This window comes from Sinocyclocheilus rhinocerous, unplaced genomic scaffold, assembly GCF_001515625.1.
Source record: "Sinocyclocheilus rhinocerous isolate Xijiao unplaced genomic scaffold, SAMN03320098_v1.1 scaffold556, whole genome shotgun sequence".
NCBI classification, from domain to species: domain Eukaryota; kingdom Metazoa; phylum Chordata; class Actinopteri; order Cypriniformes; family Cyprinidae; genus Sinocyclocheilus; species Sinocyclocheilus rhinocerous.
The window spans coordinates 322317-349679 of NW_015631074.1; the positions used below are offsets into that span (position 1 = coordinate 322317).

At 38.0% G+C, this 27363-nt stretch overlaps 1 protein-coding gene across 1 annotated transcript in view; it reads right to left on the minus strand.

The window, feature by feature from the left end:
- Nucleotides 1-27363, minus strand: part of LOC107741542 (prolyl 3-hydroxylase 2) — a 57648-nt gene that overhangs the window by 15395 nt on the left and 14890 nt on the right. The window contains exons 2-3 of the mRNA XM_016554296.1: nucleotides 3190-3342; nucleotides 2883-3072 (exon numbers count right to left, since the gene is read on the minus strand). Coding sequence (XP_016409782.1) covers nucleotides 2883-3072; nucleotides 3190-3342 — 343 coding nt within the window. The remainder of the gene's footprint in view (nucleotides 1-2882; nucleotides 3073-3189; nucleotides 3343-27363) is intronic.

Genomic DNA, 27363 nt, shown 5'->3' on the forward strand with positions numbered 1-27363 from the left:
AACACATTAATATGCAAATTAGATTTAGTTTATAGATACATTGTATATAATGAGAAAACCCATTTATGGCCATTTTACACACATTTTGCATAAAGAAAAAATGTATATCAATTCATTCTGTTATAACATAGTTGAGAATTATCTTTATACAAAGTTTGGTCAAAAAAAATCATGAAAACTAAAAATGTATTGGTGATTTAAAAAATCTATTGTTTTTGCCTATGCATGTTCATTCATGTTTTTTTTTTTTTTATTGAGTCCCAATGTCCTCTACTGAGGACATAGCATAACTTATGAATGAAATATCTTTCTTTCTTTTTTTTGTATGCTCTAAACAATGTAAAGACATGAAAAAAACTATTTTTTTCCTAAAAATCTTTTCTCGGGTCTTAAGAGGTTAAAGGGTTTCATAATGTGGTGGATGGGTAGTAGGCAGATTGATCCCACATGAAAGTGCAAACAGATTCACAACTTAAAAAGATGAGTAAGAGCTGCTATCAAAAGAGGGTTTAACAGGCATATTATGGGATGGAGATGCTATTTGTCGAATTTGTTCTCTGTTAGTCTATTTATGTATTCACAAAGGCATATAACTAGCTCTTGACTTCTTTTGTAAATATAACAATAACCTAGAAACCATGAAAATCATGATGATGACCAACCCATCTGCTTTAAAAGACCTTTTGTTAATACAGCAGAAAATGAGTCCATAATTGTAGCAGAGATTGATGTCATTGCATACCGAAAAGTGTCCAATCCCACAATCCCTAAACAATGTCTATATTCTAACAAAAACATACATACACGTATGCTCTCAGATCCTTTAATGTGCACAAACACACCCAACGGACAGAAAATGTCAGTGACATCATTCTGAATACTTTCCAGGGATTCCTTGCTGAACTCTGAGACATGCCATCATGCAAAAAAAAACCCTGAAGCTATCTTCAGAAACACTGACGACTCCCGTGAAGAACAAGTCCCCTCACGACCGGCCAATTCTTCACATTTAGGCCATAAACAGATGTCAATCATGCAACAGTCTTTCACATCCTTCCTTAATCAGTAAAATGCAATCAGCAATAATTAAGAACCATTTTGGCAGCTCAATGACATGCATTGTTTTGGAAGCCAAATGTTAGGGGGATGTTATGACATAAGTGTTAGTGAATTACGACTCCCTGTTTGACTTTTATGGACTTCCACATGGTTAAAAGATGTCAGTTAGTTATATTAGCTTAATTTAGTGCCTATTATGCAACTATTACAGCAATTTTACTAAAATGTGACAGCTTAAACTGAAAGCAGCTAAAAACTACTAACCAGCATTGTGAGATCTGTATCAACAACTATGAACATGATGAATGAATATATGTGGTAAATGTCTTAGTGTCTTTTGGAAATGTCTTTAGGTTTTTTTTTTTTAAATGTTTTGAAAGAAGTCTCTTTGCACACCAGTGCTGTATTTATTTGATCAAAAATACAGTAAAAATAGTAATATTGTGAAATATTATTAGTTTGAAATAGCTGTTTTCTACAGTAGTCAACATTTAAAGTGGATCAAAAAAGTTCATCAAAGTTGTCCTAAGACAAGAACGGGTACTGTTTTGGTTTTAGGACAACTTTGATGAAAGGTTTTGATCCACTTCAAATGTTGACTACTGTATTTAAATATATTTTAAAAAGTAATTTATTTCTGTAATCAAAGCTGAAATTTCAGCATCATTACTCCAGTCTTCAGTGTCACATGATCCTTCAGAAATCATTCTAATATGCTGATTTTCTGAGCACACTTATTATTATCAGTTTTGAAAATAGTTGTGCTGATTAATATTTTTGTGGGAACCGTGATACATTTCTTTCCAGGATTCTTTAAAAAAAAGCTCAAATAAAAACAGCATTTATCGGAAAATTTACATTATACATGTCTTTACTGTCACTTTTGATCAATTTATTGCATCCTTACTGAAAAAAAAAATTCAATTTCTTTAAAAATATATCTTACTGTTCCCAAACTTTTGAAAGATAGTGCTTTTGAATAATAAGTCACTAGAATCTGTGAGGATGATACAAAATGATCACTCTGTTTGGGTTTATTTTGAGAAAATGACCAGCTGAGTACAAATGATCCCTTAATGTTGACTGTTTGTGATCACCAAGCAACATACTTGTCACTAATTAAAATAGAATTCATTTGATGTATGATCACAGGTGTGTATAATAAACACTGAAAAACTAAACATTAAATTAAAGCTAAACACATTAAATATACAGTCACTTTATATTAGCATTAAATGGTTATCTTTTTTCAAACTGAGGTCAGTTGGACTGTGTGTGGTAGTCTGGTTTTGAGCAGGAATGCAATCCAGACAAAACATGGCTCATGTTATGAATGCTTAACAGACATAAGCTAGTTTTCCCCCTGCAACTTCACAGGCTGAAGTTAAAACGAGCAGCTTCTGTATTGATAAATAATAAATCATAAAAGTGAATTCAGCTTTGATCCAAAAAAGCTTTTTAAATTGTAAGTTTTATGTTCAAAACACTGTATAGGGCAGCCATGTGTCACACTCTTTGAAGCTGTTCATTGTTGTACTATCATGAACTGCCTGTCAAGACACAACAATAACAGATTGTATTTCAAACTTAGGTCAAACATTTGTATCTCTTGCTTACTCAGAAATGACTTGCATAGAGGTCATAGAACGGGAAGATCTCCATTTCTGGAAACACAAATAGCTCAGAAACATGATATCCACAATAGAAAGTCCCAAAGAACCACTTGAGAACGGAAAATTCCCAGACACTTCTCAAGACCACGGATGATAGCTTTACCACATTAGGAGGAAGCAGAAAAGCTCTGAGTACAAAAGCATCTGTACCTGAGATTAGCTCGTAGAGGTTGTATTTGTACAAGACATGTTTCTGCTCCTCGAAGTGCTGTGGTCCTTCACAGAGGGCCCGACACTCCACATCGGCACGGTAATACTCAGTCAGAGCCTCTTCAAAGAGAGTCACGGACTCTTCGTAGTTGCCTTTGTCGTAGAGCTTCACCCCAGCAAAGAAGGCTTTCTGTAAATAGAAAGACGCACTTCATGATGCTGAACTTCTTGTTCTGGCTTTGTAGGGTGTTCGTGAAGGTTCAAGCAGCATTGCAAAGTGCCGTAATTGGGGTCGGCAGTCACTCACCTGGTGTGGGCGGGATTCCCGGTCAATAAAGTCTTCCTCTTTTACACCTTTCTGGGCTTTGTACTGCTCCAGGTCCTCTCCCATCTCCACATGCTCAGGGTTGGCCTGGAAATACGTATGAGCAGCAGATGCAGCTTTGTCCAGTTGCCCGAGCTTTTTTGAAGAGAAACAGAACAAAAACATTGAAAAATTAACTTTGGAGGCCCTCTCTTAACACATTTTTGAGTTTTACAGCCCAAATATTGAGAAATTACATTGGAAGAATGTCAAATAAAGTTGTAATCGCGAGATCAAGTAACATAAATGTAATTATATGAAAGAAAATTACCAGCCCATGTGTGTAATACTATCTTTAAACAAATCATTATCAGAATTGCTGAAAAAAAAAATGTGTTGAAGAACACAGTATAGCCAATTTGGACAAGCATAGAAATTCATTCTGGTCTGAACTGGTCTCTTCAGCAGGGAAGCTCCTTTTGGCCTCTGAAAGGGATTACAAATTTGAATAAATAAACCAGAGACTGTTTAAATCATAATTCCAATGAATTCTGCTTTATCACTGGAGGGGAAAAAATGTCAAAACAAGTTCACGGAAGCCGTCAGCTGTTATTTTTCGGCCTTTATGAATTGCAGACCTCAATCTGTTCTGCAGATCTTGGATTTTTGGATCTGGTTTGCTATGATAGGACAATATTTGGCCAAGATACAACTATTTAAAAATCTGGAATCTGAGGGTGCAAAAAAATCTAAATATTGAGAAAATCGCCTTTAAAATTGTCCAAATGAAGTCCTTAGCAATGCATATTACTAATCAAAAATTAAGTTTTGATATATTTACGGTAGGAAATTTACAAAATATCTTCATGGAACATGATCTCTACTTAATATCCTAATGATTTTTGGCATAAAAGAAAAATATAAATTTTTACCCATATAATGTATTGTTGGCTATTGCTACATATATACATGTGCTACTTATGACTGGTTTTGTGGTCCAGTGTCACAAATATCTTTTGTGTTCATAAGAAGAAAGTTTTACAAGCTTTCAAAGACATGAAGAACCTCCATAGAACCATGAAGAACATCCATGGAACCTGTACACTGTAGAAAAGGTTCTTTATAATTAAATTTTTTTTTTTTAGAATGAAATATTCTTCACACTAAGCAAAAATTGTTCCCTGAAAGGTTCTTTTTCTATTGCATCGCTACAAAAAAAAAAAAAAAAGCCCTTTGAAACCGTTATTTGCAGCTTCTGTCTCCAGATACAACCATAGATGGACCACTGCACAGTGCAAAAGATGATCCTGAATCATCCGCCTCTTTTTTTTTTTCCTTGTCTTTTGCGACTCGGCCAAGGTTTGGTCTTTTATGTTAGGGAATGAAGCAGGGAGGCTGGAGGCTTAAGAGGATATGCTTGGTTACCTCTGAAAGGCCAAAGAGCAAACTGGCGTCGACTGCATTCCTGTGTCTTCTTTCTACCACCCCCTCGTCCACACACACCCACACAGCCTTGCGTCCCAGCTGCGAATGGATCGCAAATACCCTGATTGGATATACAGTAGGGGGTATTTTTGTATCCCGTCCAAATGCTGACCTGTCCGATTTTCTTCTAAAGCAGGTCAGATTCCAGGAGCTGAAGCCAAAGCACGACAAAGCCCCTCAAATCCAACTTTTATGTTCAGTCACCTGGCGTGTTTATCACATGCGCTACAGTAGCGTATCAAAAAATCCTCATGCCCTGACAAATCCTGTACTCATCACAGAACAGTGACAAAAGAGTTCACAAGAGGTGACTGGAAAACGGCCCAGCTAGACACAAAAGCTCAAACGCAGCTGGGATTTAGTCCGGCTGGGTGCATTGTCTGCTCACATTCACACATCTCAAGCAACCGTTTTCTCAATTTTATTTACCAAAAACACAACAGTTATGAGACTTCAAAACCACCAAATTTAGCGGCATTTATGTGTTTTATGTTCCTGTATAAAATCGTTGCCTCAGAAATCTTCATAATGTTTGCCTCTGCTGAAAATGTTTACAACCATCATATATTAGGTAAATGAATATTTTGAAGCAGCTGGTTTTCTTTGCAGTGTAATAACCTCCTTTAAACCAGAACTGTTAGTAGTCAAGTTCCTTCAGGCCTTGTGGACATGTGTGCCGTGCACACATTTAAAGACTTTTCTGATGAGTGTTATTGTGCACATTTTACACATTTAACTGCAAATTAGGTACATATTACAAGGTTATTCCGCTGGTATATGTTATGTTATTTTATGAAATGCCATGTTGTCATGTTATGCCACGTTCTGTTGGTATAACCTGACACAGTATAACATAACCTAACATCCAACCAGTAACAGTAACTAACATATAACCTATAACAAAGCTGACCTAGACCAACATCCAACCTACAGTAACATAACATAACTTAACATATAACCTAACATAACATGCAACCTAACATAACATAAGCTAACCTAACATAAGCTAACATCCAACCTACAGTAACATAACCTAACCTAACATATAACCCATAACATAACATAGAACCTAACCTAACATATAACCTATAACATAACATAGAACCTAACCTAACATATAACCTATAACATAATACCTAAGCTAACCTCAGTAATGATTTGTGGCCTTTTGTTGTAGACTTTGGCTTAATTAGCATGGCTGAATATAATGTCTAAACAATAGTGATGGAAATTTTGATTCTTTCAAGAGATTCGTTCATTTTCAGTTCGTTCACCAAAATGATTCGTTCAGATTCGTTCACTGATTCGTTCAGTGACCATTTCTTCATATTACATAAATACGCCAGCAGGTGGCGAAAAAGAGTGTCTTATGTGTTATGTCTTAAATTTCAGTGAACGAGAAATATGAGGCAATGGATTACGTGAACGAGAACGATTCGTTCACCAAAAAGATTCGTTCAAAAAGAACGATTCGTTCACGAACGTAACAACACTACTAAACAAAGACCTGAGTCTCACTGGCCATGCTGCCAGCGAGTCCTGTGAAGACATATTTTAGTTCACTTCTAAATTACTTCAACAGATGGTTTTACAGCTGAGACGCTCATTTCACACACACTTACACACAAATCCACAATGTTGGCTTTACCAGATATTCTCAGCAAACCCATTACATCAAAAATTTTGCATGCGTAAAAACGATTTTCCCTTCATTTTATGTCAAACGGATACACCCCCACAGACAAACAGAGCACACAACACTTTGAAAATAGTCAAATTCAAACGACATCAACTAGTAGTTTGTTCCTAGTAGCATAAACAGTCTTCAGCTAACATTTGTGCCTTTTGGGTAAATATTTTCCAGAGAGAGCACCTGTGGCCCTCGTAACTGCTCTTTAATATACACCACCACAGTTTTTTCCCCCTGCATCTCCAGCCAGAGTTTACAAACCATTTACTCACTTGCTGTAAAAAAGAAAAACATCCCGTTTGACGTGGGATAAAGTCATAGCCAAGACAAGCCCCATTTTCCTATGCTTTTTTTTTTAAAGGGGTCATATGACGTTGCTAAAAAGAACATTATTTTGTGTATTTGGTGTAATGAAATGTGTTTATGAGGTTTAAGGTTCAAAAAACACATTATTTTCCACATACTGTACATTATTGTTTTTCTCCTCTATGCCCCGCCTTTCTGAAACTCGTTGATTTTTACAAAGCTCATCGTTCTGAAAAGCGAGGTGTGCTCTGATTGGCCAGCTATCCAGTGCGTTGTGATTGGCCGAATGCCTCAAGCGTGTGACAGAAATATTACGGCCCTCACCATACTGTGATGCCGTGTCCCGGCGCGACGAGACAAAACCAATAAAACCCATTATAAACGAGGCATTTGTTGCATCCAGTGGGGACATAATTACTGATTATAATGACTTATACTGTCTTTTTATGCGTTGCGTATCGCGCCGCGTAAACATAAAACCATGTCTGCATTTGTGATCGGAGAGACGACAAACTACAAGCGCTACTCTACACTGCTCAAAACTCGCATTTGAATCATCAGTGGCAAATTCTTTAAATATGAAAACATACCTACAGCCGGCATTGTAGGCTACTCTCCCAGGTAAATAAACAGTCCTCCGTAAAATGCGCTGCACACATCTGAATATTTGGGTTGAACTGTTCTGGAATAGTGTTGTAAATACAACTTAACCACTGATTTCTAGTCGTGTCCTCTTTTGGAAGACCAAACAAAGTAGTTTCGCTACACTTTCGAAACACACAGAGTCTCCACGACATGGCGGCGGCGGCAACAATACTACTGTCAAGACACAGGCTAGGAGACACAGAGGTAAGTGGTCAAACAAGGGTTTTTATTGACAGAGACTAAGAAGTGAACCAGGTGGTGACGAGAGGTGAGTGTAGCACAAAGTGACAATGTTCAGAGGGCTTAGCTTGCAGGAATCACGTGGAGCAGTGGAGAGTTGGAGCGGTGGAGAAACTGGAACGTCTTAGGTAAGGAAACACATAGGTAAGTATCAAGAGAGTCAGGCTTGGTTCAAGGTAGTGAACGGTAGACCGGACGAGGAGCGTGTGTGGAGTGAACACAGATAAAGGGGAGCTTGATGAGCTGCAGCAGGTGCGGGGAATTACTACAGCGAGAATCAAAGTTACGCCTTCTTTCTTTGCGTGAACATTTGGGCGGTGTTATGCAAATCTTCCCACACAGTGACTTAGACATGTGGGGGCATGTTAGAACGAGCCATTTTAGGAGGGCGTGGACGAGTCTTAACTTTTATAAAGAATATCTCTTTGGGTTTGAGACTTTAGTCTTTGCAACTTTACAAATCTTCTTTATGCACCAAGAGCTTGTAACACTCCAAAGAGAAAGGAAAAATTGAAATCGTATCATATGACCCCTTTAATAAATAAAGTGTGACCAATAACCTTTTAACAATTAATGGTTCAACTCTTTTGACCCTTATTTTTGGTTTGTTGCCACAAACACAGACTGCCTTATAAAGTGTTGCTGTCATAGCCATAGATTCCCCCCAAATACAACAGTTACTAGAGTTATTGTTACTACAGTAGTAACTTGGTATTATCATAAGTCCCTGTTGTAGCGTGTCGGTTCACTCTGCAGTCATTGTGTCAATGCCCCAGGGCAGCTATTTTCAAGTCACGCAAGTACACCTCCAATCTACTGGAAAGGGAAAAGACTGAAATGTCAAAAACGATGTGCCATTTCGATAACATATGGCAGTTCGACAATAAAAAAAAAAAAGACAGCTGTGCTTAAATCAGTAAGCAAAAATGTATTTTTTAGGTTTGCCCAGCTCAGGCGCATTTGAGGATCCCTGCTTTAGCCTTTGCAACTTTAGGGAACTTATCTATTCACGAACAGCTTGTAACAATCCAAAGAGAAAGGAAAACTTGAAATTGCATCATATGACCCCTTTAAGTTGAAGAAGGCAAAGTATGTCAACAACATGTTGATGGGACTGTAGATGCTTTCTATGTTCTGAGAAAACCATGTTGTTTGTTATAGATCAACTACAAACATTCAGAGCTTTAAACAATGTTTTTAGGTGTTAACAAGGAAAGAAAGCATCTATTAATGTGCTTTTCTTGGATTAAGCAAACTACACTAAAGTCTATTAAATGTATTTATTCATTTAGATGCTGCATTCATCCAGTGACTTACAAATGGGGAAATCGCAATCAATTTAAGCTAATAAAGTAATAATAATGTAACATATTCATGGGAAAATATGTTTATTAAGCCTTTACTGAGCACTTTTTTTGTTTGTATCAATAAGCTTAATCTTGTCCATCATGTAGCAAACAAAGACTTATTATTTAATGTGTAATCTAAGGATAAGCTAATATTTAACAAATATTCAAACGGACCACTTCAATCTGTAACTAATAAATCCAGTGCACTGTATATTGACTGAAGCAGTGATATTGACTTCAAGCTGAAAACTGCCCTGGTTTCACTCAACACTAAGCAATAGAGAAACCACAAGAATCTGTGCAAATGCACTAAACTCCCTATGTTAAATCCAGTGTGTTTACAAGTGGGGTTATTTTAGATAGCGGTGTCTGTTTTTTACACTTAACTTCCAATAATTTCCAATTTCCATCTTAAACTTGGGTTTGGATTTTAGTAAATTTAACAAGCAAATTTAAACTAGTGTAAGAATTACAGAACCTCAGACACTTTGATCTTCTGAGACAGACAATACACACACAGTGCATTAACATACAGACATCTGTTTCCGCATCTCACTGAGAGAAAATGCGGGAAAACCTCTCTCGCATATGCATTGGTTCCTCATCCCCTTCCTTCCCCGCACCCATCCTTCTCTTCACACAGCTCACTCAGAATGGTCAATGGTTACCTTACACTAGTAATGATAATAAGGAACACTGGGAGTCACGTCAAGCAAGTCCAGTTTTACAAACCATAACCTCAAGTGTAAACATTTGTTTAAAACAAGTAAAGCTATTTTAAACCGTATATTTCCCCTAGTAAACCATAATGTAAACTCCGAAGAATCTTATAAACAAAGTAGGAAGAATTGCTTGTTGTAGTCCTCATTTTTAAGTCAATTTGGATAAAACTGTCTGCTAAATGAATAAATGTAAAGTTCTGTTTCATATTTAGTAGGCTGCTTTATAATTATGCATTATTTTAGTAAAACCATTATGAAATGTATAGAATCCTCTTTTCAGTATTTCCTGTATTTTCAAATTTAAACTGTCCAGTTAAAAAGTTCACAATGCATTTATTCTGTTTACTTCAAAAAACGTCCATGGCATTGACATCTTTGTTAAATTTGCATAGTAAGTTTTGATTGGTTTTCCTTTGTGCATTTATTTACATACTGAATGTGACTGATCTTTTCATTCATGCATCTATTTTAACAATCTATAGCTGCTTTAAAACAAAATACAAGCTTTCCTAAAACTTTAAAGACAACATGTGATTTCTGTGCCACTAGTATGATCAAATTTTCCTCTATAGTAACATCATCTTCAGACAGATATTTTTGCCCAGACTAAATAAATGTCAGCGTAAATGTTGAACTGAGCTATTGTGGCACAAAACATCAGGTTACAGTAGTCACCAACAGATCACATTTTCTGCCACTAACAAATCTCAACTAACAGGAAAAACCCATTTTCTCCATAAAAATACAACCTATTTATTCTAAGTATCCCATGTTGACCTGTCTTTCTTCATGGCAGTTACACTTCAAAGCCAAGCGGCTGTGGGGCACGTATGACATGTGCTGCGAAAACAGCCTGGGCTTGTGGGAATCCTGTGGATGATGTCATCCGTTTGGGGCGTGGCCTCCTCACACTTCCATTAGTGCCAACACGCTAGCCCTTTTCTCTGTGCCCGGGCCACACCCACTCAACGCACATGTTGGTTTAATAAGGTAATGTCTGAGGAATGTCTTTAAAGCAGGATGGAACAGACAGCCTCTTTCATTAGTGCAAAGACATGGGATAGCTGGAAAAAGTAAAAATAGGTCTACAATAATCCAGCTACTGTATGCTACCGCTGAATGGAAGTCTGTGTATGTGGGGTTTGGTTTTCAAATGGTTTCTTTGGTCATTCCTTGTTTAGATGAGGTGTTCGACTGTAGTTGATTCGTTTGTACATAATTAGAGGGGAAATCAAAAGATTAGAAGTAAGATTAAAGGTCAGGACTAAACTGTTAACCTTTCTGTTTGGTAAACAATAATTCTGTTGTGTCTAAAAGAAAACCATCAGACAATAACATCTCAGACTCTTTGAAACGCAACTGTTTAATCACTTTTTCATTTAAATTTGTTTGTTTTTTCTTGGTAACACTAGCTTTATTAGCAGTATGCTAGACAAGAGATTATAACACCTCTCCGCAAAAAAAAAGTCCCGTTGACGGCATACAAATATTCATGTCGGTCTAAAGAGTCACATTAAAAGGTGTCCATTTAAGTTAAAATATTTATTGCACCGAATTTTTGCATCAAACATCCGTCTTGGTGTGAACCGCCATTCAGACTTAACTTCAATAAAATTAACAGGTTTTTTTACAAATTTTGGAGATGTGGGCTGCATCCAAAATCGTATACTTCCCTACTATAGAGCAGGAGAAAAACATTATGTGACAAAAGAAGTATGTCCGAATTCACAGTAGCCATAAAAGCATATGTAAAAAGTACCCAGATGATATACTCCTTCTGGCGTCATTCTGAAGTATACATTCGATGGACACTTTACTGTCCCATGAGGCCATGGGAAAGGATTTATGAATGGTAGTGACATGACTCAACTGATGCTGGTAGGTCACGTGACAACGACAACATGGTGAATGTAGTAAATCCAGATACTAAACATATTCATACTATACAGAAGTTACAGAACATAAGATTTTTGCAGTCGCAGAGTAATTACTTATTCAAAAAAGTACCTACTCAAGACAGTATGCGATTTCAGACGCAGCTGTGGCCTGCTGGGTCGCTCACATGCTCCAGCCAAAGAGATTCATAATATTTGGGAAAACTATCCATTAGCATTCCCCTTCTCATAGCACAGGGGTGTCCAAACCTGTTCCTGCAGGGCTAGTAGCTGCATTTCCATTACCCTTCAAATTACGCAAATTGGAAATTACGAATTGAAAATACACCCAATGGAAACATGTCAATTTCACAAAAAAAGTACATCACAAAAAGTTTTTACACTCGCATGATGTGGTTTTTCAGGCAATTCAAAAAGTGAATATATCACAAATCTGCAATGGAATGCTTGTGTTTATACCAGCCGCATCATGGCATGTTTCACAAGCATCTCTACGTGCTGCTTCACATAGATACACGCAGGGGCGGTTTCTCCATTAGGGCGATTGGGCGACGCACCACCAAAGCGCGAAAGGGAGGGATTTTTTTTCTTTCAAAACGGGGATTTTCGAGGACGTGGTATGAGCGGAAAAAATGGCTAGCGGGCTGCGAAGTAGCTAACGCTTTAATCTGCTACCCCTGCATTTTGTTCCATCCCGAGAGCGTGACGGACATCGCATGGACAACTACAGGTGTAATGTAATACAAGTGAGCAATGTGATGTAAGTAAGCAGTGTAATGTAAGGGAGCAATGTAATATAAGTGAGTAATGTGATGTAAGTGAGCAGTGTAATGTAAGTGAGCAGTGTAAGTGAGTAATGTAAGGGAGCAGTGTAAGTTAATGAAAGGGAGCAATGTGATATAAGTGAGTTTCCTTTGATAAAAAAATAACGGCTAGTGTGCTGTGTAGTGCTGCCATCACTTATCGCAAGAGGAAAAAAATGACGTTTTAGTCGCATAAAATCAGTTAATGGAAACGGCATCATTTTGCAATAGTTTTTTATTGACATTTATAAAATATCGCAAAAGTTTTGCGCAAATCTGTAATGGAAACGCAGCTACTGTTCTGTAAAGTTTAGCTCCAACCCCAATTAAACACACCTGAACCAGCTAATCAAGGACTTTAGACTCACTAGAAACTTCTAAGAAAGTATGTTGGAGCTGGTTGGAGCTAAAATCTGAAGGACGTTCAGAAGCAGGATTGGACACCCCTGTCTTGGAAGTTTCTCGGCTCAATCCTCCATTTGTCTCCAGGCTTACCTTTCCCAAACCTGTACCACCATTTCCTTTCACTTCCCCACTTCTTGCAATCCCATTAAAGGCTTAAAAAGCCCATAAAAATAGTAACAGCTCTATAACTCATGGCAGGCCGTTTTCCGAAATCTTCCAACCTTCCCTTGCCTCCTGCATCAGGAGAGACGGTTTTGTTTTACGGTTTGACGTAAAACTTTAGTTGAAATCCTCTTGAAACATCATCCAGCTTTCACTTGTTTTTATCCCCACGACTATTCGGCCCAAAAATGTGATAAATGCATACAGTTAATAGTCCTCAACATCTTCTGTTCCAGCACCTCATCTTTCATGTCACTCCGTGGGATCTTTTGGCCCGGAGCGGAGGGGTGAGTCAGCCCTCCCTCCACATCCTCCACATTCCTGCATAGCCCTTGGCCTGAGAGAGGGCAGCCCCCTCGGATCATCGCTCCCGGACTCACGCTGGCCTCCTAATGACCAGACTCCCCGCCGGGGGGAGCAACATTTGATAAAAAAACAACCTAATTTATCTCTTGTTCAAATATGAGCCTGATGTGAACTTACATTCACCCCCCTTCATGGTGCTTTTTTACGAGCTGAATGGAGCTAAAGTTGTATCCAATATACATCACAAAGAACTTTTTTCTGATGAGGTTTACGAATGAGTTCCTCTAGAGGTCAAAAAGCCCTTTACAGCTCTTGTTCCAGTGAGGCATATCAGTTCTGCTAGTGCGCTGTTTAAACGTATGGATTGGAAACAGAGTGGGATGGGGGTGCTGTACTAAAGAGTTAAATCTAAAGCAGGCCTGGACTTTGTTCACATACAGCAGAGCTTTATAACGGAGACACTGGTATCACAGTGCCTTCACAATGCTGCCTTTCATTCTCCCACGAAAGCACCAGCACCCTCGATTTTCCACCCTGGAGGTCTGCACACTGTATTTTGTCATGTTGCAGATGCCCATCTGTATCTGTAGCTCTATACTGAGTGTAGGAAACTAAGCAAAGGCTACTGTATTGGCTCTGTCAGGTATGAACGCTACTGAGCAGCCCTCATAGAGGCCCCAGTGAATTTTGGGAACCCTGAGGATCTGAGTGCCAAATGATGAATGATTTGCCCTCTGTGATTGACAAGTTGACAAGTTTTATTGCAAACTCAAAGTAAACCCCAGGTATTGGGGTTTCTAAGTCTAAGGGACATTTTTCTCATGTTTTATTGTTCGACAAGAGAAAATTGTAATAAGTTTTGGCAGTTGTCAATGTTATTCCTATTTTACTTGCTTTGAAGATTTTCATAAAGCAACATAAATATCCTGTCAGTAAGCTTAGTAAGTCTGATTGATGTTTGTAGTGTTAAGCCCTGATTCAACTTCCCACGCATCAAATATTGTGAGCGCGATGCAGCAAGTTTCCAGCGATAAGTGATTTGCTTGTCTGTGCTGAATGTGGAACTTATGTGTGAAGTGACACAATAACAGTCAATTAGAACAGATCTGATGTTTAATAGAGTGCAACACTGCTTTTTTAGCGGCTTAAGTTCTGGAAGTATTTTTCCCATTCATTTTTTTTCTATAAGGAACCAACCAGCTAGGTGAATCGCAACATTACAAATCGATTTGAACCAAATAAAGTTTCTGAAAATTGGACAAAAAGATACAGCACTGTGTACTTAACGGCTTTCATGGAAGAAGGACTACAATCCCATGAAGCATTGCATATGACATATTCAAATTACAACAGGAAAATTTTAAAATGTTAAAAATATATTTATTGCAAAATATACATACATACACATATTTAAGTGAGTGTACGACTATGCCATTCACAGTTTTCTGGCACAATTTAATTGTCGCGATTTCCTGATTGATGGACATATCTCTGCTGAATTATGGGTAATGTAGTTTGTTTGTTTTTTTAAGCTGGAAATCCACTGTTGAAAATAATTATTTTAAAAATGTGTTTATATAATGCAGGCTGATGGCTTCAACATAAGCATCTAACATCAAATCTACATCAATAGCTCACAGTAGGTCTGTCTTTAATGGTTTAAAAGTTAGCGTTAAAATTAATTTGTCTATGCTCATCTGATGAATAGAAAACTAATGAGATAAAGCAAAGTTGGAGAGAGAGAGAGAACTCGGGATGCCCGAAGCGCAGCGGCACCATGTGCTGCCCACAAGGCTACTGGCACCAACCAAAAACTTACATATAGATGGAATAGGTAGCTTGACCTGTTAAGGCCGGGACACACCAAGCCGACTTCAAAGAACTAGCGGCGACGAAAGCCGACGGTGTTGTCGCCTCACGTCGGCAGCGTCGGACCAAAAAGCTGCGCTCGAACACACCGCACAGACTACAGCCGACGGCAAACTAACACGTGCGTTCTGCGCATGCGTGAGAGTAGTTAACTGTCTATATCAGCAGCTATAATAATATAATATATTCATCATTCAAAAGGAGCAACCGAAACAAAGATATACGAGATAAACGCAGATATACGAAACATAAACAAAGCAGGGCTTGCTTACCATTTTGAATATCAGTAACGTTGATAACTTTAATCATTTTAAGCGGCTCATGTTGTTATGAAAACATTCGCGTATTAGAATGATTGGGAAAGATCACGTAACATTTAAACAGCCTTCTGTCTGTACCGCCTTCATTTACGTGCTTGTTTTCATCACTTTCGCTTTAATTCTCGGGCACTGACTCGTTCGCTAAACTGAACATCCAATTAGAGCTCTCACTCGTGCCAATGGCCCCGACGCTGATTCAACATGTTGAATCGGGCAAACTGCCGCCGACGTGAGCCCGACGAGTGGAACACACCAAACAAACTAGCCCGACCGTCGCTCGCCGTCAGCCCGACGTTGGCCAACGGCCGACCATCGACTTGGTGTGTCCCGGCCTTTAATGTTTGTTAATTCATGTTGAGCTGTATATTAGTATATTTTAACAAGTAAATACTAATGAAACAACTGAAACATCTAGAAGGCCTTAGTATAACAATAATCCATTATGCATCTTAGTTTAGTGTTATGAGGTTTGGAAAACCTATTTGTTTGTTGGTTTATGGCAACGTTTGCACGGGCCAACACTAAATGCATCCAAAGTGCGCCAAGCGTGGCTCCACGTTTCAGATCACAGCATAAGGCAGGTTAATTGACCCAGGGAGACCGGCGGAGGAGGTGCAGAGGCCTGTTATCTTTGGAGTAATGGAGTGCTTGAGTTTTGACCGTAGCCTGGCTAGCAGCACTGCTGGCAGGCCGCTGAGGCGAGTGTGCCAAGTGGAAGCCCCCTTCAGCCCGGGAGCCGCCAAGAGCATCTCCCCCTGAGACCCGTCCCGGTCCCCCACTGAAGAAAACACCCGCTGTACTTCGACAAATGGGAATAAATTGCTTTCTTGGGGGCATTCAGGGAGGTGACCTCTGAGATGGGATGACTGTTTTATTAAACTCTGATGACTGTTATTAATTCGTTTTTTTATTTTTATTTTAGGGAGGTACTGCTGGAAAGATCATTTGTTTTCGAGTTCTAGTTACTGTGCAAAGTTTCTGACCAAGAGGAAGATCAATCAAATCAATGAATCATTTAAAGTTATGAACATGCAATAAATTCTAAACAACAAAATTTCAGTAAAAACAAACCTCAGCAACAGAAATGGTTGTTAGTACATTGTTAGCGTGTTCTGGGTGGTTGCTAGAGGATTACTGAACAATACTTACATCTTGAAGGTCGAAGCGTCAATGTAGCCACATCTCTTGCCTGCTTTCACACCCATTTGGAAAACATACTGATTTATGACTGATGACATGTGGTTTATTTAATAACACTTTGACCGAGGAGGTTTACAAACCAAATCAACTGCACATAAATTTGAGCTACAACTTAAGCCAAACACTGCACATTACTAGGTAAATAGCTGATGTAAAGTACAAACTAAAGGCAATTTTGTATTTAGTTTTGGTATACAATAGTTATTATGGCGTAGCGCACCATATGACGAAAACACCACCAAAAACTTTGATCTTCTGATGTCTTTCTGAGACCAAAATAATAGGCTGTATAATACAACATAGTTCCTAAAACAGCTAACCAAAAATTAACCATAAAATGTATAGATCTATTTCAATTTAAAAATTTATTCAGTGAAGAAAAAACCTTCCCTTGCCTGTTACATCATATTGTTACATACAGTAGGTGTTCAAATGTCCAGAACCGAAATTCAAAAATATTTTATTTCAGAAGCTAACCAACCAGACACCATTCAGATATACTCCTAACTGAATCAAAAGCTAAGAATCATTGCATTATAAAAAAAACGAAAACAAGGGATTTTTTAATTATTGTCCAGTTTTAATGTCAAAACATTAAAAGATACTGAATAAGCTGGCTAAATGTCAATAATGGTGTTTATGTGCAAAAATCGTCTCGTAAAACCAACAATACAAGATGTGGTTTACAAGAGATTTTTAAAATACTGTCTAGTTTTAGCATCAAAGCATAAAGATATTGAATTACCTGACTGAATAGCAATCATGTTGCAAGAAAATTGGGTAACGTGCATAAATCTAGGTTTCTGTCAAGTTTTGCTTAAATTGTTGCCCTTTCCATAATAAAAAAAAAACAATGTTCAAGGCATTTACATGACCTTTACACAATGTTGGCTGCATTCAGTGAAAGCAGAAGCAAAATCCACACAAACCACAGGAGATCAGACGTGATTTCCAACTACAGATTTCCATTCGGCTTTGAGAGAGATGGGAAAATCAGCAGAAATAACGAAAACAGAACTGCTCTCCTGACCTCTACACTGCCAGAAATGGGTCAGATCAAAGGGCGTAAGTTAAGTTTGGCCTGCCGTGTATTTATGAGAGGCGAAGGACATGATAATGGAAGGCCAAGTCCGAGGCGGGTAGTGGAAACACAACAGGTCATCTCTGATTACACTGTGTGAGTAAGTAGTTCAGGGGTGCTGAACCTGCTGGGTGGTGACCTCACAGTCAGGCAGCCCAAGCCGGTGCCACGAGGCTGTAGTTGCCAGGAATCCACGACGTTTGATCTGGGATTGTTGCGAAAAGGTCAAAGGTCACACCTGGCAGGATCTGACACTCCTCTTGCAAAAACAATTGCAGAAAGACAATTGCACTGACCACTGTGCTAGACTGTAGCAAAGGATCAAAACAGCCAATTTCCAAATAATTTTTTCAATGCATTTAGACATTTAGCAGATGCCTTCATACATTGTGTTTACAATTGCACTCTTACAAACTATTCAAACTCGGACTTTAAAGAAAAATGTTTTTAAATAAAGACTAAAAAGTTATGAAAGTTATGCGACCATGGTGTAGTTTCTTTATGGCCTACGTTTAGCTTTTTACTTCTGTCAGAGTTTCTGCTGATTGTATTTAGGCTTCATTTATTTGTTAAGATTTTCATGATGAACAAAATGTGAAAGGAATCATGAACTTCTGTTGGTCGCAGAGTTTATTTTCGGCAATATTCCAAAAGCCAATGGAAAAATCCTATTGGGTTTTTGCCAAGGAAACCAGAGTGATGATAACTTCCAGGTTGGCCTACAAAAATAAGTCATCAATGCAATGCTCTATTAATCTTTAAAGGATTAGTTCACTTCCAGAATAAAAATTTCTTGATGTTCATGTCCTTTCTTCAGTGGAAAAGAAATGAAGGTTTTTGAGGAAAACATTCCAGGATTTTTCTCCATATAGAGAAAAATCCTGGAATGTTTTCCTCAAAAACCTTCATTTCTTTGCGACTGAAGAAAGAAAGCCATGAACATCTTGGATGACATGGGGGTGAGTAAATTATCAGGAAATATTTATTCTAGAACTAATCCTTTAATTTTACATTTAGAGCCATTGGTTTCATTTGTTGTAACTTACAATCTAGGACATATTCAATGTTACAATCCAATACATACTATCAAAATTACCAATAAAGCCTGTAAACAAAGATTGCAATGCACCAGTGTTGTTTGTGGGTAGGTTAGATGCAATAACGCAACAAGTGGGTCATTATTCAGCTTCAAGTCCATGGAAACAAACTCAAGTTGTAAAAAAAAAAAAAAAAAAAAAATTAAGCAAATGTGTACTTTTTATGTTTATATAGACCAGTTTCATACAACAATTTATGTCCCAAATCATTATTTATCATGCTAAATAAATTTGCTAATGCTAATGAAGGCTTCACAGAGCTCACGTTCAAAAATCATTGGATCCAGGGGATGACAAAGTCACATAAGGAACATATATATTCTCAGCTAATGCTTGATGTTCAAAATATGATGGCAGATATTGTTTTTGGCTTTGTTTTGTTTTCACATATGCTATCTATCAATTATGAAACCTTTATGAGGTACATTTTGTACTAATGTAACTTAGTACTTCTCACATTACACAAGGCTATTTGTCACTGTAGCAATACCTCACTGATTGCATCCATATGTTAATAATGATTCAAGGAAATTCAATGATCTCTGAGAAGATCTCTTTAAGGATATAACTTAAATTTTCTCACATTTAAAATGCCTGTTTCTTGTTAGCTATACAATAGGGTGACCATACGTGCCATTTTCCCAGGACGCGTCCTGGCCAGGATTTCTATATTGCCTAAAATATCTAGGTTTTGGCTTTGTTTGCGTGTGCAGACCGATCGGTGTATGACATCAAAGTACCATACAGACGGTTATGCTTTCGAAACGCTCTCGAGGTACTTTGATGTCAAACACTGATCGGTCTGAGCCACACTGCTTTTAAGTCGAACACACCTAATATGTACGCGTAATTGCATCGCTTTGACCGTAGATCCCACCTTCTCACACGCCATGATTGGTCCATTATGTACAATGCTTGCATGTTATTGGTCAAACTACTTTTCGATCATTACCTTCAGCAAGCATGAAAACAGGAAAACAAAGCCAAAACAAATCCTGACCAGGACGCGTCCTGGGAAAATGGCACGTATGGTCACCCTAAATTATGAACATTTTTGAAATGTTACTTTTGAATGTTCTCTGAACATTCCGAAACAAGTAGTAAATTTTTTTTAAATGTCAGATGAACGTCTAGCTAAAATGTTTTTTTTGTTTTTTTTCGAGAACATAAAGACCAGATCAATTTGAACGAATGTTCTAATGTTACTGGAAGAACGCTTGTTCAGCTTTGAAAGGACATTGCCGGAACGTTCTGAGAATGTTCCCTGTTAGCTGTGTATTAGTCTGAATCACGAGACAGTTGAAGTGTTTTCAGTTGGTCTGTTCCTGCAGGCCGTACTGTATATGTCGATGAGCTCAGCGGTCTCAGATGACCACGGTGGCCTGTGAATGTCTCCCCAGTGGGTCGTCTGTGTTTGTTCATTTTATGTCTGGCTGTCAAAGCTTCACATTGACCCTGAATCAGATTCACTGCTACGGTTTCATAAAGCTGCTGAGATCACATGGATACATAAAGAAGAGGCAACATCCTGCTTTCACAAGTTCATTCTAGACAAATAAGACCATTACTTCAAGTAAAACACAGGTAATTGTTAGACCTATTATAATAATTATTGTCGTTAACATTCAGGGCTTGTAGAGTTCCCTTACCTTTACTGAACAATATAATGCTTCCTAATGTGAAAAAGGAAGATTGTGTGAATAATTTACCAAACAACGCCAGTGTCCCCTAGTGTTTATACAGGGTACTGCACCAAAACAGTAGCTATAAAGACATTACTTTTATTTATTTTATTTATTTATTTATTTTAATGAGCAAACACTATACCTTATGATCTATTAGATATTATTTTTAGTTATATACCATACACATTTGGCAGTGGAAAATACAATAGGCAGAAATTAAAAACATGATTTAAATGCATTACTGTGAATTTGTGCATTTCAGCATTTTTAATGTGAGAGTGATTCGTACTAAATTATTAATAATGTTTTTATTATTATTATTATTATTAGTAGTAGTAGTAGTAGTAGTAGTATCAGTGTTTAAATACAGTTTTTGCTGCTTAATATTTTTGTGGAAGCCATCATACATTTTTTAGTATTTTTGATTAAAAGAAAGTGTTTATTTAAAATTGAAATATTTTGCAGCATTGTTAATGAGTTTGATGTCATATTTGAACAACTTACATATTTGATGCATCCTTGCAGAATAAATGTATTTTTTTTTCAATAAAATAAAATAAAATACATAGCAGGGCAACTGTTTTCAACACATATTCAATGTTACAATCCAATACATACTATCAAAATTACCAATAAAGCCTGTAAACAAAGATTGCAATGCACCAGTGTTGTTTGTGGGTAGGTTAGATGCAATAACGCAACAAGTGGGTCATTATTCAGCTTCAAGTCCATGGAAACAAACTCAAGTTGTAAAAAAAAAAAAAAAAAAAAAATTAAGCAAATGTGTACTTTTTATGTTTATATAGACCAGTTTCATACAACAATTTATGTCCCAAATCATTATTTATCATGCTAAATAAATTTGCTAATGCTAATGAAGGCTTCACAGAGCTCACGTTCAAAAATCATTGGATCCAGGGGATGACAAAGTCACATAAGGAACATATATATTCTCAGCTAATGCTTGATGTTCAAAATATGATGGCAGATATTGTTTTTGGCTTTGTTTTGTTTTCACATATGCTATCTATCAATTATGAAACCTTTATGAGGTACATTTTGTACTAATGTAACTTAGTACTTCTCACATTACACAAGGCTATTTGTCACTGTAGCAATACCTCACTGATTGCATCCATATGTTAATAATGATTCAAGGAAATTCAATGATCTCTGAGAAGATCTCTTTAAGGATATAACTTAAATTTTCTCACATTTAAAATGCCTGTTTCTTGTTAGCTATACAATAGGGTGACCATACGTGCCATTTTCCCAGGACGCGTCCTGGCCAGGATTTCTATATTGCCTAAAATATCTAGGTTTTGGCTTTGTTTGCGTGTGCAGACCGATCGGTGTATGACATCAAAGTACCATACAGACGGTTATGCTTTCGAAACGCTCTCGAGGTACTTTGATGTCAAACACTGATCGGTCTGAGCCGCACTGCTTTTAAGTCGAAAACACCTAATATGTACGCGTAATTGCATCGCTTTGACCGTAAATCCCACCTTCTCACACGCCATGATTGGTCCATTATGTACAATGCTTGCATGTTATTGGTCAAACTAATTTTCGATCATTAGCTTCAGCAAGCATGAAAACAGGAAAACAAAGCCAAAACAAATCCTGGCCAGGACGCGTCCTGGGAAAATGGCACGTATGGTCACCCTACTATACAATGTCTTCGCAAATCTGAAGCAAACACTTACTAAGAAGCCCGAAAGAGAATTATTTGTTTCATGCAGTGCATTTGGTTTTCGTTCTGCTGTTTATAAAAAGCAGATCTGCTCTGTTGGTCTTCGATTTCAGAGTGCAAATTAACATTTAACACACTAACCACCAGGTTTTGTTGTGGCTGAAAGGCCTTCTGGTTCCTTCATTAAAAGCATCATCTGTTCTAGTGGTGCTTTATGTTGAGGCTATAAATTCGACTGATTTCAGTGAGTTAGTTTAAAGCCATAAGGTCTCATTTAAAAAACATTTTACTTTTGCTTGAAAGAGGGGATGTCTTTTCTCTCAAAAAACCCTTTGCCAAAGTAAACTTTGTTAACCTGAAGCAGCCTTGTTTGCATGATGATGCAAAGTGTGTGATTTTTAACAGATGCTTAAAAGCACTAAGCAGACTGAGGCTGATATCCAGTGAATAATAAAAAAGACATTACTCTTCATCATGAAATTCCAGATGTAATTACATTTTTAAACATTTTAATATCTTTTCCATGAAGTGACAGAGAAAACAAACTTACAAAGCAAGTTTGAGCTCAAAATGATCTCAGATGCACCTGGTTTGCTCAAAGCGTTTCAAACTCCATCTCTAATCAGGAAGGAAGGATAAATAAAGCTATACTAAGTTATATAAAATATTCTTGCCTTAAAAATGTAGCTCTTTTCTGTGCATCTCCCCAGAGTCCTGTAAATCAAATAAGCTTGAAATGCTGAACATGTCATGTGCTTGTTTACGCTGACTCTGAAACAAGACCTCACAGTTATTTCGGTTTAATTGGCAAATTTGTTAAGCGAAGCTGAAGTTTCCTGAGTTGAGAAAACATATCTCCGGTTTAGAAATGTATGTACTATGAGGATCAACTTAATTATCTCAGCACACAGTATAGAGTTGGACAAGGGGGTCAGGGCTTAAAATGTCTTACAGCATGGCCAAATAAACATCCCACGACATTCTTTACTTACACAGTGGTGTACTATAAAGTGGGATGGCATTTGTGAGCAGAGGGTTTACAATTACGCATGTGTTAAATGTAAAGCAGCAATCCTTTTGTTACCATGAAAAGAAACTGCTGTAGGACGTTACACATCTGTTCCATTCAGAAATGTTTAATTACATAGTGGCTAAACACAATTCCAGAGTACAAAGCCCTTGATTATTAAAACGCAGATGTCAGTTGTGGGTTCATTCCAAGTCGGTAAACTTCAGTGCTCAAACTGTAAATAGCTCTCTGGATTTAAAATGGGGCTCTGAGCAGGTCTGCAGGAGTAACACACCTTTAGAAAACAACACTGAGGTGTTGGTTTACACCCTTGATGGTTTTAAAGTATTCGGAGCTAGGGATTTTCCACTTAACTAAAACTATGCAAAATAGTTCTAATAGAAGCCTAAAAACATATGTGCACTTGTGAAAACATTGGCAAGGGTTGCCGGAGTCTATTTAAAATGTCAGTTAAGAGCTTGTGGTTTCACCAGTGGCAAATGCTGACGAAAGAGCTGCTTTCATGAGCAGAACAAGCCCTGAGAAAAGTCACGGCCTGGTATAATTTATTCATTTTCTATGCCGGAATCTTATATACTAAAATTAAATGGTAAAATAAAACAAGATTTGGGTTTCCTGAAGGAAATAAGTGCTCTAAAGGAAATAAATGCTCTAAAGTGCTCCAAAACCTAGTGAGCTGCCTACTTACAGTAGTATTTTTAGTCATCATAGACATGCTCACAAGACAAAGCTTGTTCCATATATAGGGAACATTATGCTATCTTATAGGATACCTTATTTAAACTGAATTCTGAAACAGCAACAACAAGCTTATTGAAAGTATTCATTCAAGATGGCACGAGTCAAGAGAAATGGGTCGATTCAATGCTATCTCAAGACCAATTCGTACATATTTTACAAGGTGGTTAATTCGTACAAATTCATACGACCTCACTCATACTCATAATTTTGTACGATTTCTGTCAGGGGCAGGTTTAGGGGCAGGGTTAGGGGTGGTCATTCATATGAATTCCTACAAATGTGCCACCTCGTAAAATATACGAATTGCCTTGAGATCGGGTTGGTCGATTTCATTCAGCACATTGTAAGTATGATTAAGTATTGATAAAATGAGCTAAATATTGGACCATATGACCATATTTGTGTGGATTATGTTTTTTTGCTTAAAGTATTTTGTTTTTAGCTTAGCAACATGTTAACATCAAACTACTGGAATCAACATTGAATGATCTATTTTCTTCATAGTTTTGCACCATTACAAGAACTTTGAAGACTATTTAAAAAACACCTTAAGAAGGTTTGCCAGCTTAGCTTGTTTCCCAGCCTGGTAAAGTTGGTCTGCTTTGCTGGTTTGAATGTATTAAATGCTTTTTGGGACTTGATCAGACCAGCTTAAATCAGCTAAGACCAGCAAACCACCTTAGGTTAGATAATTCTTGTTTAACAGGGACATGATAGGTGAACCTCAGAAAAAAGGTGTCGAGAAGCCACTAACATTAACATTTAGGAGTGTGTCAAGCAAACATTACACAAGCATGTGTTTAAAATAGTCAGGGAGAGCTCTTATCGCTCTCTTGTGCCTCTAAAGCATTGCACCCAAAAACAGGTCTCCCAGAACAGCGAGTCTAATGATTCTACCAGACCTGCATTCAGTCTACACTTAAGTGAGTGTGACAGTGGATTCAACACAAATGCTTTCCAGCTTCACACACTTTAACTGGAAACACAATGCATGCTCTCAGCAATTTCTGGGAGACTCGTGATCAAACATTGGTCCTACACAAGTCTGCTGGCAAACAATGAGAGAGCACATGTCTGTGGTTGCAGACTAGCATGCATTTACATCATCCACCCAATTCTGACAGCAAGGTATGATCCAGACCAAAAATCGCAGACGGTCCTGTGCTATTTGCTTTCTGGCCAATTATACAGGAAAGATTTAAGTACAGGCTGGGCTTTCTACACAGGTGTAGCTTTAAGTTAGAGCATATTCAATCCTCAAATGCTGCAGTAATAAATAAAATATGACCCCTTGGATTCATTCCATGCTGATTCTGGGATGTTGCCCTTAGGGGCTGTAAAACAAGTAGCCGCTGGAGCCAATAATCTGTAGGCAATAATAGAAAACGGAAAAACATGCTACGTAACATCATGATTCAATATAGATGTCTCGGACGGGAGTAATGTACCATATGTCCTAAAGGTTTTGAGACTCACTCAATCATTTTTATTAATGGGCCATGCAGGAACTACTTAAACGTGACCGTAGGCACGATGACGCATTGAAGTGCATCTAAAGTTATCCCTTTACAATAATAAACATCTTTAAACATGGACTCTATTAGCGGGTATGGTAATAGAAAACACAGGGTGTCTGTATTCCTGAAAAAAGGAAAATAAGCATTTGGAGTTTACAGAATGGAAGTACTGTATACACTCGGTTACGCTTAAGGCAAGCGCACCCAGAGGCCTGGTCAGTGGGTTAATTAAGCTTCCAGAATAAGCCAAGAGTGACGCAAAGCCAGATGGCATGTCATCATAATTAGTATGATATGATATGCTATTATGACCTCACCATTGAAGTGCTTCTTAATATCGAATCACAGCCACAAGCAACATTGTGGCTGCGACAGTAGAAGGATGGAATGATTGGTAAACTTAGTTGGGTTAAACTTGACTGATGGTGTGGTTGAAAGAGGGATACAATACAGTTATTTCTGGATTGTGAGATCACCCTCATAAACCCTGATGTAGGATCTCACTGGTTGGTCTAGACAGCTAATGTGGAAAAAATCCATGTCATCCATGTCTTTCTGGTTGCAAACTCTTGAAATGTCCTCATAGAACTCAAAGGACCTGACCTAGAAATACAGTTCATATAAATCACTCAACTGTATTACAAGAACCAAGGGATGTTGTCCAGGGATAGGTTGCCTGTTTCAAATATTTATGCACTTCTTAAGCTCACACCTTTGGTGTACGAATTAATGACTGCTAAAGCAAGCAATTTTCGTCTTAAATCAACCCCTGGGAGTGCTTTAAGATTCCAAAGGGTTCAGAATGCAGGGCAGCCAATGTGTGGGAAGTGCAGATGGGAGTATTGAGTTACCTTCTCTACTGAGAGGAAGGCACATCTGTTGTCAAACAATCCCATGCCACACACCTCCCAAGAGATCTAGATGCCATCAAACCCCAGTCAGAAAGTTGACTAAATCAGTCATCAGGAATTGGGAGTTGTCATGTACATGGTATGGCATGGAGAGGAAGGAATGATTCCCCCTAACCTTTCACGTAACTCCCTGTTAAAAGTCAATCTTAACTACCATCCAAGTGGCTGAAACGAGACCGGGGAGTATAGGAAAAGGGTGACAGGTAGCTTTAGGAATGAAATAATTGGTCTGTGGTTTTGGAATTGAGAGAAAACTAGATAGGACATACTGTAAAATCTTGGGAAACATGCAGGAAAAACATTAGTGAGGTAATGGCTGATGTTCCCACTAGGGCAATTGCAGCAGGGTGTACTTAATTACAGTGCAGGTGACAGCTGAATGCTTGACGTTAAATTCTTTGACTTTCACTGGCACTCCAAACGGTAAGTCAAAGTAAGCTATAGTTACAGACTGACATAATACTTGGCTTCTGTGCAAAGCCCAGGGGCTGCGGTAATTGTTTTCAAAGCAAATTTCCATGTTCTTCCCTGACAGTTCTTGGGTGAGACTTAAAGGAAAAGTTCAGAGAGAAAGGGACCAAAAAGGGACCTTTTCTGTGTAGCTCTCAAATCTCATTTGGGCATATTAACATTTGGCATTAGTTTTTTGAGTTTTTTGAGTAGATAATAACTAGGGTTGGGAACCGATAACCGGTTCTTATTCAGAACCGGTGCTGTTTTTTTTAAAGAACCGGAACCGTAAGCAATTTCTAAGTTTCGGTTCTGAAAACGGTTCTGGTGCGACACGTGACCAAGCGCTGTGAGCAGCCTTGCGCCTGCGTTTCCCGTAAAGGATGTCACAAACCAAAAAACAGAAACGCCGCCCTGCCTCTTTAATTACTGAGAACATTGTTTCCCATCGCTTATTCCTGCTTGAAAAGCAAAATGTTAATGATAGTGTAAAAAAACATCAACTTTGAAGCACATACATTACTCAACATTACTTACTACCTTCCAGCAACACTACATTCAATTAAGGTAAA